At 40.1% G+C, this 12,669-nt stretch overlaps 1 protein-coding gene across 3 annotated transcripts in view; it reads left to right on the plus strand.

Moving 5' to 3' along the window:
* Positions 1–12,669, plus strand: part of ENTPD5 (ectonucleoside triphosphate diphosphohydrolase 5 (inactive)) — a 42,465-nt gene extending 29,796 nt beyond the window's left edge. For 2 of the 3 annotated variants that reach the window (XM_049611413.1, XM_049611415.1), the window contains 10 exons: positions 545–620; positions 901–936; positions 1,268–1,356; positions 1,668–1,747; positions 2,350–2,411; positions 3,603–3,704; positions 4,869–5,009; positions 5,743–5,799; positions 9,653–9,768; positions 12,216–12,669. In XM_049611413.1, coding sequence (XP_049467370.1) covers positions 545–620; positions 901–936; positions 1,268–1,356; positions 1,668–1,747; positions 2,350–2,411; positions 3,603–3,704; positions 4,869–5,009; positions 5,743–5,799; positions 9,653–9,768; positions 12,216–12,302 — 846 coding nt within the window. In that variant the 3' untranslated portion in view covers positions 12,303–12,669. The remainder of the gene's footprint in view (positions 1–544; positions 621–900; positions 937–1,267; positions 1,357–1,667; positions 1,748–2,349; positions 2,412–3,602; positions 3,705–4,868; positions 5,010–5,742; positions 5,800–9,652; positions 9,769–12,215) is intronic. The other variant, XM_049611414.1, reaches the window with a different exon arrangement.

A 12,669-nucleotide genomic window follows, 5' to 3' on the forward strand; every position in this document is an offset into this window, starting at 1 on the left:
GCCCAGTGTGAGGCTCAAACTCACAAACCTTAAGATCCTGACCTGAGCTGAAGTCAGACACTTAACCCACTGAGCCACCCAGGTTCCCCTGGTTGAGATTTACTTTAAAGTCAGAGTAATCCCTGTGTTTTTGTTTTTACAAGAAACAGACAATGGTTTGTGTAGTTCCCTTCTCTGGTTTTTTAGAGAAAAGGAATGAGTTCTGCTAGGGGTGCCTGGGTGGTTTAGTCAGTTAAGCGTCCAACTTCGGCTCAGCTCATGATCTCAGGGGTTGTGAGTTCGAGCCCCACATTGGGCTTTCTGCTGTCAGCACAGAGCCAATCTCAGAGTCCTCTTTGGATCCTCTGTGCCCCTTTCTCTGCCCCTCCTCTGCTCATTCTCTCTCTCTTTCGAAATAAATAAATAAACTTAAAAAAAATAAATGTGTTCTAAAATTTTATTTAGGGAAATGAAGAGTGTAGTTTTCTAAACCTTATACGATATAGCCAAAGTATGGAAATCTTTATTGCCTTAGGGAATCCAGGTTTTTTCCCTTTTTCTTTAGGTAAGAGAAATCTTCAAGAAGTCACCTTTCCTGGTACCAAATGACAGTGTTAGCATCATGGATGGATCTTATGAAGGTGGGAGAGGTGTTAGTACATGTTCTGGGGGGAGCGGGCCAGGGTTAATAAGTATTTTGATTAAAGGAACTGGGAACAGAGGTGGAGGTGCTGAAGTAAAAGGAACTAAATGAGGAGAAACACACAAGGAGGGATGGGATGACAGGAAATTGAAGGACAGGGAGAAGGAATACGTGTTTTAGACACAAAATTTAGAGAAAAAAAAAAACAAAACTGGGGTCGAGGAAGATTAGGGAAAAATGCTCTTGAGATGTAATCCTTGTTTTTCTCTGTCTTTCAGGTATATTAGCTTGGGTTACTGTGAATTTTCTGACAGGTAATACATTCTCAAGTTTATTCAGAGATATTAACTGGGTTTCACATGAGGGTCCGAGCAAAAAAAATCCCATTTTGCTTGTATTGTGCTTTAAAAAAAAAGAAAGGAAGGAAAGAAACTATAAGAAGTTACTGTTTATACCTGTCTTCAAGGCCTCAGCTACAGCAAGAATCCTTCTAGGTTAGCGTTCACCTATACCCTTCGGGGCCAGGGAGCAGTGGAATACTTATGAAACACCTGCAATATACAAGAGCAGGACAGAGATTGCAGACAGAGGAGTGTTGAGCTGTCCGGGAAGCAGAAGATATTCAGAGCTGGCTCTCATTCACAGGTCAGCTGCGTGGCCAGAGCCGGGAAACTGTGGGGACCCTGGACCTCGGGGGGGCCTCCACCCAAATCACATTCCTACCCCAGTTTAAGGTGAGTCATTTATATGAAGGCCTGGTTAGCAACCCACTTGGCAAGCATATCATGGTGCCAAGAAAATGGTACCCCATTTTAGGACAGCAGCTCTACCACAAATAGTCTGAGTGGAGTCAGTTAATAACTGGGTGTACTTCCCCTTGCTCCCTCATTGTTCAGAGTCCCTTTGATTCCTCCATCCCTTTGAGATTAGCAGCTTAGTCTGTGTTTCTTTTCTGATTTCTTGGGGGAGGGACAGGGATGGTGGTGGTAACACCTCCAAATGCTTGCAGATCCTGAATAGTCTTTTTGCTTTTTCTGATTTGCAGAAGACCCTGGAACAAACCCCTAGGGGCTACCTCACTTCATTTGAGATGTTTAACAGCACTTATAAGCTCTATACACATAGGTGAGGAGGGGGACATGGAGGAATAATATTTCATGTTGTATGATTCTCCTAACTTTCCAAAGCATTTTCACATCTGTTACTGCATCTGACCAGCCTCACAAAGTTTTTGCCAATCCGCAAAGGTCTAATAACTGAAACCATAGCTCAAGGACCCAAGAGATTTCTCCATTCTTGGCCTCAGAAGTGTATAACTTAAAGAGTTAAAAGTTTTCTGTAGAGAGAACTCTTGGAGAAACTTCAGCCAAAGCTCTGTACCAATTCCTTTGAGTTTGCTTTCAGATATTCTAAATCTGGCCGTGGATTTGATCACACTGGGGCTGGAAGCTAAGATAATGAGAGCTTTTCTGGGGATGGTTCCCAAGGTCGGACTGTACGAAGTGTCACTATCTCTGGCCTTTAAATCATAGGCATGGAAAGTTCTGGATGGCCTTGATCTAAACTGCAGAAATTACCACTTGTCCACACAAGATGAAGAGGTTGCAGAGAACGAGGTTTTCCTCCCTCAGAGGGAGACACAGAAACCATGCTACTTTGGAAAGAGGTAGCTTTAGGTTGGAGAGCTTCAGGACCAACATGAAATTAGTCAATCCTATATTTTACAGTTACTTGGGATTTGGATTAAAAGCTGCAAGACTAGCAACCCTGGGAGCCCTGGAAACAGAAGGTTCGTCTGGGTACCTGTGTGGTTGGGGTATGGTGAGAGTGACATCAGTATTCAGCTTGCCTTTCCCCTTTCTTGACAGTGATTCTGTGGAGGAAAGCTTTACGCCAAATTAGGAAGCATGTGTTGTATACTGGACCTGATAATAGCAAATTCCTTTTCTACTTTATGTTGTGTTCAGTAGTTTTGGTATATATTATTAGCCATTTCTGGAATGAAGGCTATATATATAGGGGGAACAGCCTGTGACCAGAAGGCTGAAGTGTGCAGAAATTCAAGGTTTGAAGAGTGAATTTGGCAGAAGCTTTTTCAAGCCCTTAGTTTTACGTGGGGGGTGCAGAAAGCAGTCCACTTGCAAGAAGCACCCACTGCAAGGGTGCAGTCCACTTGCAAGATGGAGTAACTGAACAACTTTATTCATCTCTTTCAACGTGGTTGAACATTTAAGATCTCAGCTTTTGGGGTCAGGTAGAACTGGCTTCAGCCAGCTTCTTGATTTTGGGCAAGTTAGCTAACCTTTCTGTGCCTCTTTCCTCCCTTTATCTGAGATTTTGCATTTAATGTACTTTCTATGGTGCCTGCCTGGCTCGCAGTAAACTATTACTGTGAGAAGAGTAGAAGCGAATTTTTTACCTTTTTAAAATTTTTTTAAAAAAAATTCTTTTTTTAATGTTTATTTATTTGGGGGGGGAGGGGCAGAGAGAGAGGGAGACATAGAATCCGAAGCAGGCTCCAGGCTCTGAGCTGTCAGTATAGAGCCCGACACAAGGCTCGAACCCACAAACCATGAGATCATGACCTGAGATGAAGTCGGAGCTTAACTGACTGAGCCACCCAGGTGCCCCTACCTTTTTTTTTTTTAGAAAGGAGGGAACATATTCCATTGTAGGTTTTGGGTTTCTTTGAGATGTGATAAAAACCATGAACCTTTCTGCCAAATTCACATATGCACAAAAATTTATAGTTTCAGGAGGTTCACCAACCCCACAAAGCCCATCTATGAACCCTGAGTTAAGAATTCCTGTCATAGGACCCAGTCATGGAACTACCTACTTTGGTAATTCCTTTCAACTTTACTGTCTTCTTGCATTTGTGTGTGCATGTGTCTTTCACACATTCTATCTCTCTGTCTCTCTCTCTCTCTCACACATACACACACCCTTGCTTCTTACTTCGTGGTCTGGCTTCTTTCAGGGATTGATGGACACACTTTCCGAAGCGCCTGTCTACCAAGATGGTTGGAAGCAGAGTGGATCTTTGGGGGCGTGAAATACCATTATGGTGGCAACAAAGAAGGCAAGTGATGTGTTTTCACTGGTTGAAATTACCTTTACAGTAGAAGTCTGGAAAAGTCCCACAGGAGATGTTTTTCAGAACTTAAGAGAGGCTTGTCTTTTGCAGGGACTCATTCCAAATAGATCTTGGTATGCCTTTAAGGAATAGTATGAAGTGACAGTGAACAAGGCACTGTCTCTCTGTCCTGCTCTTTCCCTGCCCAAGTGTGTAGACCCATTAGAAGCCTGTTCTTAACCTAGGTCTGATGCCCTCAGCAAGGAGGAACACTATTTCAAATTCAGTTAATGTTTAGCTTTTTATTTTATTTTTTTACTTAAAAATTTTTTTTTTAAACATTTATTTATTTTTGAGACAGAGAGCATGAACAGGGGAGGGTCAGAGAAAGAGGGAGACACACAATCTGAAACAGGCTCCAGGCTCTGAGCTGTCAGCACAGAGCCCGACGTGGGGCTCGAACCCACGGACCGCGAGATCATGACCTGAGCCAAAGTCGGACACTTAACCGACTAAGCCACCCAGGAGCCCCTTTTTTTACTTTTTTAAAGTTTATTTTTTAAGTGTATTTATTTTGAGAGAGACAGAAACAGCATGAGCATGAGAGGGGCAGAGAGAGAAGGAGAGAAAGAGAATCTCAAGCAGGCTCAACACTGTTAGCACAGGACCTGATGCAGGGATTGATCTCATGATCTGAGCCAAAATCAAGAGTCAACCTCTTAGCCAACTGAGCCAGCCAGGCGCCCCATTGTTTAGCTTTTTAAATAATATTATATACATTTAAAACTGAGACCATGAGAAAAAGAATTCACCTCAGGTATTATAAAAAGCAGAGACCTTAAAGTCAAGATAAAAAACTCAATTTTTCCAGTGAAGGAAGCAGGTGACCCTTCTGGATGCTCCTCATGAATACCATGGCATGTAAGGCTAGGCAGTAGCTTCAGGTTAGGTATGGCTATTTTGGTGAACACAGGTTAGGGAGGGGAGCTGCCATGGGGAAGCAGGTACCTTTCCTCCAGAGTGACAGGACTGTGGAAGTTTGCTCAGCTTTGTAAGCCCTTTGTCCTCAGCCCCAGCATCTGCTTTCATTGATCCTCCTGCTGTTTCTTTGTTGGCTCCAGAGAGCTCTTATTTTTCTCACATTGTGCTTGTACACTCTTGCCCTGGCAGGGGAAATGGGCTTTGAGCCCTGCTACACTGAAGTGCTGAGGGTGGTCCAAGGAAAACTTCACCAGCCAGATGAGGTCCAGAGAAGTTCCTTCTATGCTTTCTCTTACTATTATGATCGTGCTGTTGACACAGACATGATTGGTAAGTTTACTCCAGGTATCAGTCTAGGGAGGAAGCTGGGCAAACCTGTGGTGGGGAAGGGAAAGGGAGAAAAGGAGAATTTTAAATGCTTCATCATGAGTGATCACCTTACTTCTTCTCCATTGCTGGCTATTGAATGACCTTAGTCACTGCAATGGAAGGATGAATATGATTTAGAATCTTTTGGAGCTGGAAAGTGGCCTAAGCAAATACATATGAAATCTTTTTTTTTTTTTTTACATTTTTATTGAGGTATAATTAACATAAAATGTGAATATTTAAAGTGTATAATTTATTGTTTTGACATATGTGTATACCCATTAAGCCATCAACAAATTCAAAATAATATATCCATTACCCCAAAAAGTTTTCTCCTCCCCCTTTATAACTTTTATTTTCTTATCACAATAGTACTGCTTTTTGTTGGTTCTGTGAATAAATGTATGTATGTGATCTGTCATGGCCTGAGATATGAGTTAATTTCCTATTTTCTGGGTTTTTTTAATAGGTCATTTTTTATTGTGGTTAAATATACATAGAATAATTATAAATGAATTAGACCACATAGATTGTGTTGTATGGATATGTCATGTTTGTTTATCCCATCTTGTAATGTTGGAAATTTTACTTCTAGTAAAAATTTACTTTAGTTTTTCATTATTATAAATTTCACTAGGATGAATTTCCTTGTTTCCTTGAAGGCTTTTTGACATCAGCTACTGTTTCATTTTAGATTATGAAACAGGGGGTGTTTTAAAAGTTGAAGATTTTGAAAGAAAAGCAAGGGAAGGTAAGTGCCAGTGGGAACCCTTGAAGGCGAGTCCATGAGGCTGTGCCTGCCAACTCTAATGACCTTAAAGTGACCCAAAGCACCACAGTCAGCAGAAAGCCGCTCAGAAGGCTGGTTTCATGTTTTTGCCAGGAGTTAAAAGCATCAAGTGGCATAGAAAACCATGGGAATACAAGAAGCTTTGGGGAAATGATGAAAACCTTTTCTTCTTTCTATATTTCTTCCTTTCTTCCTTTTTCCCCCCTATTATTGAAGTATAATTGACATACAATTTTATATCAGTTTTAGGTGTACAACATATAGATTCAACAATTCTGTACATTACCCAGTGCTCACCACGATAATATACTCATGATCTGTCTCCGTACAACATTATTATAGTACTATTGAGTGTATTCCCTGTGGTGTAATTTTCATCTCTGTGACTTATTTATTTTACGGCTAGAATTTTGTACCTCTTAATCTCCTTCATCTATTTTGCCCATTCCCCCACCCATCTCCCCTCTGGCAACAACCAGTTCTGTCTATTTAAGAGTTCAGTTTTTTCTTTATTTGTTCATTTGTCTTGGGTTGTTTTGAATTCTACATATAAGTGAAATCATGTAAGTGAAATCATATCTGTGTGACTTAGCATAATACCCTCTAGGTCTGTTCATGTTGTCCCAAGTGGCAAGATATTCTTTTTTTATGGCTGAGTACTATTCCATTGGTGTGTGTGCACGCACACACCACCTCTTCTTTATCCATTTATCTACCAGTGGACACTTGGGCTGCTTCCATAAGTTGGCTGTTGTAAATAATGCTACAGTATATACAGGGGTGCTTATATCTTTTTGAATTAGTGTTTTCATTTTCTTTGGGTAAATAAGCACTAAAAGAATTACTAGATCATATGGTATTTCTATTTTTAATTTTTTGAGGAGCCTCCATACTATTATCCACAGTAGCACTGCCAGTTTACATCCCTACCAACAGTACATGAGGGTTCCCTTCTCTCTGCATCCTTGCTAACACTTTTATTTCTTTTTTGATATTAGCCATTCTGATTGGTGTGAAGTGATACCTCATTATGGTTTTGATATGCATTTCCCTGATGATGAGTTATGTTGAGCATCTTTTCTTTTTTCTTTTCAAATTTTAATTTAAACTCTAGTTAATTAACATATACAGTGCAATATTGGTTTCAGGAGTAGAATTCAGTGATTCATCACTTACATACAACACCCCGTCCTCATCGTAATAAGTGCCCTCCTTAGTATCCATCACCCATCTAGCCCATCCCCCACCCACCTCCCTCCATCAACCCTCTGACCCATAAAAGTCTCTTATGGTTTGTTTCCCTCTCTCTTTTTTTTTTACCCTCTCCCATATGTTCATCTGTTGTGTTTCTTAAGTTCCACATATAAGTGAAATCCTATGATATTTGTCTTTTTCTGACTGACTTACTTCACTTAGCGTAATACTCTCTAGCTCCATCCATGTCATTATAAATGGCAAGATTTCATTCTTTTTGATGGCTGAGTAATACTCTATTATATACATGTGAGATATATATATATATCTCACATATATATCACATCATCTTTATCCACTCATAGGTCAGTGGACATTTGGGCTGTTTCCATAATTTGGGTATTGTAGATAATGCTGCTATAAGATTGGGGTGCATGTATCCCTCCGAATTAGTATTTTTGTATTCTTTGGGTAAATACCTAGGAGTACAACTGCTGGATCATAAGGTAGTTCTATTTTTAACCTTTTGAGGAACCTCTATACTGTTGTCCAGAGTGGCTGCACCAGTTTGCATTCCCACCCTTCCTCTGCATCCTTGCCAACAGTTGTTATTTCTTGTGTTGTTAATTTTAGCCATTCTGACAGGTGTGAGTTATCTCATCATGGTTTTGATTTGTATTTCACTGATGAGCGATGTTGAGCATCTTTTCATGTGTCTGTCAGCCATCTGGATGTCTTCTTTGGGAAAATGTCTATTCATGTCTTCTGCCCATTTCTTAACTGGATTATTTGGTGTTTGGGTGTTGAGTTTGATAAATTCTTTATAGATTTTGGATACTAACCCTTTATTGGGGATGTCATTTGCGGGTATCTTCTCCCATTCTGTAGGCTGCCTTTTAGTTTTGTTGATTGTTTCCTTCACTTATCTTGATGAAGTCCCAATAGTTCATTTTTGCTTTTGTTTCCCTTGCCTCTTGCAACATGTCTAGTAAGAAGTGAGCATCTTTTCACGTGTCTGTTGGATATCTGTATGTTTTCCTTGGAAGAATGTCTATTCAGTTCCTTTGCCCATTTTCTTTTTCAAATAGTTTAGTAAAGATGTATTTCTCCTAAAGTGGATAATATAAGCAAATTATACTTTTTTGTACAATTCACATATTGCATGAAATACTAAAACATAAATTTTAGACATTTGAAAATTATATGGAAATATGACTACATGTGATAAAATTAGATTATTTAGACAAGTTTTAAGATTGAGACTGCATTAAAAATGATGGTAGAGGTTGACGTGATTGAAAATAAAAAAATTTGTATATGGGAAAAGGCATCATCTATAAAGTTAATGGATGGAATAATAAACTTAACATTATTTGCAGCATTATAAATAGATAATAAAAATAAAATAGGTAAAGGCTAATAACACTAGCATATAAAACAGTCCTAAAATTATGAACACTTTATATATAAAAGTTAATATCAAACTGTATTAAATCGTCACTAAAGAAAAATAAGCTGTATCTGTTTTCTTTTTTTTAATGTTTATTTTTGAGAGAGAGGGGGGAGGGGAGGGGCAGAGGAGAGGCACACACAGAATCCAAAGTAGACCCTAGGTTCTGAGTTGTCAGCACAGAACCTGATGCAGGGCTCGAACTCAGAACCAGGAGATCATGACCTGATCCAAAGTCGGATGCTTAACCCACTGAGCCACCTAAGAACCCTGTTGTATCAGTTTTCTATTGCTGTGATATCAAGTTACCATAAATGGAGTGCCTTTGCCCATTTTTAAATAGGATTGTCTGTTTCTTTGGTGTCGAGTTGTGTAAGTTCTTTATGTATTTTGGATACAGCCCCTTACTGGGCGTACCATTTGCAAATATCTTCTATTCAGTAAGTTGCCTTTTTGTTTTGTCAATGGTTTCCTTTGCTTTGCAAAAGGTTTTTAATTTGATGTAGTCCCAAGAGTTTATTTTTGTTTTTGTTTCCCTTGCCTGGGGAGATATATCCATAAATATGTTGCTAAGGCCCGTGTCCAAGAGATTCCTGTCTGTTTTGTTTTAAGAGTTTTACAGTTTTAGGTCTCACATTTAGGTATTTAATCTAGTTTGAGTTTATTTTTATGTATGGTGCTCTTCCTTTTTTTTTTTTTTTTAAATTGAAATAGTGTTATCAGTGTTAATGAAATACTGAGCACCAAAATATATGGGAAATAGCCACAAGGGCTTCTTTGAGAGCATCCATGGAAATACAGATAAATGCTCTTATCCACTGGCCCCAAAGTAGGGCTACTGGTATTTCTCTGTCTTCTGGGCCTTAGCATTAATAATAGGTAAGGGACTTAGTTGAATTAAGCCCCAACAACAGGTAATAGAAATTTAGCAAATAAACCAGGATGCCAGGCACCTTTGAGTAAAGAAGATGTGACATCAGAAATGTGCAAATTCTTAAGCACCGTGGCCTTACAGAGGTTGTCAGTGCACAGTTGTAGTCTTTAAGACTCCCAGGTGCTAGCCAAATGGAGAATTCTGCTTTGCTTATCCTAAGTGTGTATTTTGAGAAAATCCTACACTTGTCAGTTAGCCTCAAACTTGAATTCCACTCTTCACTCTCTCCCTTTCAGTGTGTGATAACTTGGAAAACTTCGCCTCAGGCAGTCCTTTCCTATGCATGGATCTCAGTTACATCACAGCCTTGTTGAAGGATGGCTTTGGCTTTGCAGACAGTACTGTCTTACAGGTAAGAGAGATGGTACTGAAATCATGTAACAGTCTACTTATTTGGGAATTAGGAAGATTTAAGAACTTGTTTAGTAATAAAAGTGGCTGCAGGTGGAATTATGAGGTGTTTTTGTTAGGGCTATGGACAAGGCACTCTGCAAGACACCATGAATGTGGGAAATTAGCTTGATGGAATGGTAACTTTTTTTTTTTTTTAATGTTTTCATTTATTTTTGAGAGAGAGCATGAGTGGGGGAGGGGCAGAGAGCGAGGGAGACACAGAATCTGAAGCAGGCTCCAGGCTCTGAGCTGTCAGCACAGAGCCCGACGTGGGGCTCAAACCCATGAGCTGTGAGATGATGACCTGAGCTAAAGTCGGACGCTTAACCGACTGAGCCACCCAGGCTCCCTGATGCAATGGTAACTTCTAAGTATATTCCCAGGCAAGCTATCCTAGGGGTCACAGAGCAGAAAGGCTTGCATCCCAAATTAAGATGCCCAAGTCACATGGTTTATTGAATCAAATTCAAAACTCAGGGCAAGAAGCAAAGGGAAAGAAATAGGATAGGTGAGAACATATAGGATAGGGTGGAAATGGGCAGGCTGGAAATGCCATACTTCTTAATTCCTGGGTTCATATGTCCTGCATCTCTCTCTCTCTGCTGATAGTGCAGTTATAAGTACTAGAGCTGATCAAGGGGGTACAAGGATCAAGGGGGTGCCTGGGTCTGTCACACAAATTTGCTCTATTCGGAGAGGCAGAGGGGCAGGTACAATGGCTAGTAGCATTCACTCATTACCCTATTAGATGGTTTTATTCGGCAGAGGACAAAAGGATGTCACCAGTGAGTGGCTTATTCAAGTTCTCATTAATGTTGAATGCCTTGTGTATATGTAGTATGTCCTATATATTTTATATGTGCCTCATATATTTAGTGCCTCTTGAATCTTGTGTCCCTTTTTGTCCTGCTGTCTCTGTCCATTTGTTTAGGTACATGCAGGCTCCATTTCGTAGTAACTTATTTATCTATTCTAAACACATCTTATATGTTTTATCCATCCCATTTGTTTTCTTGTCTTCTGTACCATAATTGTATAATTGTACATTATGGTTACAAAGATGATTAAAATGAAATCTTGTCCTCAAATAGCATATAATCTATTAACGGAGGTGTGACAAAAATATAAGTACGGCACAGGCAACTTTGTACTTTGGGGTCAAATAAGTAGGCCGTACTTTGTTTTTGAAGTGCCCTTGCAGGGGTGCCTGGGTGGCTCAGTCAGTTAAACGTTCAACTTTGACTCAGGTCATGATATCACAGCTCGTGAGTTCGAGCGCCACGTTGGGCTCTGTGCTAATAGCTCAGAGCCCAGAGCCTGCTTCAGATTCTGTGTCTCCCTCTTGGCCCTTCCCCTGCTCACGTGCATGCACTCTCACTCTCTCTCAAAAATAAACAAACATTGAAGTACCCTTGCTTGCATCATTTCCCCTTCCTGTTTCCTCAATTCCAGGTGAGTTTATATTGCCCTATTTCTTGTGTTACAAAGATTTCATAAACTCATAAACTTTGTACTAAGGTATTTGGATTTCATGTGTTGTATCTGACAAGAATATTGGCATTTAAGGTACTTAACAAAGAATTACTTGCTAGTAGAATGTAGATTTCATCTGGTCAACAAAGAAGGATTGTGTCATAAGAAATTAGTCCTAGAAAAAAAGACTAAAACCAATCCACTGGTCTCCAAACTTTTTTGTGTGTGGTGTTATCAGTAGTGGCATTATTGTTTAACAAAAGATACAGAATGACAGTAAAATTAAAGTGGAGCTATCTGGTTGAAGTGGAGGAATGAGGCCTGGAAGGATCAGCATTTGGCCTCCTTTTCTCCTTTGAAGCACTTCCAAGAACTCCTCAGATTCTGAAGAAAACAATTTGATAAATGCTAATCTGATCTTCTTTTATGTATTGGAAGAAATCAGGTTTAAACATTTGCCCAAAGTCACTGAACTGATTGAGACAACCTGGCCTAGAATGCCTTAAATGCCTTGGTTGGTTATTAATTAGTGCTTAAGAAAATTCAGTTGTTTATAAACTATGAATTGTGAAGTTTAATATGTTCTTCCCTACCCCTAAATTGATTCCTGCCTCCTGTTGTATTTTGTTTCGGGATTAGGGAAAAGAATTCAAAAGCCTGTTTGTCTAAAAGGTCCTGTCTAGAAGGCCTGGGTAAGACCACTTCCAAGCCAGAAGATTCAGAGATCAGATTGGCAGGTGTAGGGGCAATAAGCCACGGCAAGAGGGAAACCTTATAGAGAGTGGTAGTGGGAAGCCTCCAAAGACTGGCTACTCCAAATTTTACCTTGATTTGGCCATGTGTGATCTTTGTAGATATTCTCTGCCTGTGTCATGCTTGCCAGAGTTGAAAATGAAATAAAAATGTGAACTTTTTTTTTTTTCTACTCAACAGCTCTCAAAGAAAGTGAACAACATAGAGACAGGCTGGGCCTTGGGGGCCACCTTTCACCTGCTGCAGTCTCTGGGGATCTCCCACTGAGGCCAGGCCCTTCTTCTGAGGATTGCATTTGCCAACAACCTTTTTAAAGGTAGAAGGAGAGAGGACTCAGTCATGTTCTGAGCTAGTCTGAGGATAGCCTGGACTGAAGCCCAGCAGCTCAATTCATCAGGAGGAAGGAGCTTTTGGAGACAGGTCTTGCCCTTGAGTCTGGAGATTTGGGTCTAATTAATTCTGTATATCTAATGTGAACTCTTGACCTTACCACTCTGCTTGCACAGCTGGCACCAGAGTCTAAATCTTTGAGATTCTTTGTGTGTCACAGCCAAAAGGAAAAGCTTTGAAATTAACCTTGGAGAGCCCAGGGACAGGTCCCTGGGAACCAAAGAAAAATCTCATTTCAGCCCTT

Source organism: Panthera uncia, assembly GCF_023721935.1.
Source record: "Panthera uncia isolate 11264 chromosome B3 unlocalized genomic scaffold, Puncia_PCG_1.0 HiC_scaffold_1, whole genome shotgun sequence".
In the NCBI taxonomy this organism is placed as follows: domain Eukaryota; kingdom Metazoa; phylum Chordata; class Mammalia; order Carnivora; family Felidae; genus Panthera; species Panthera uncia.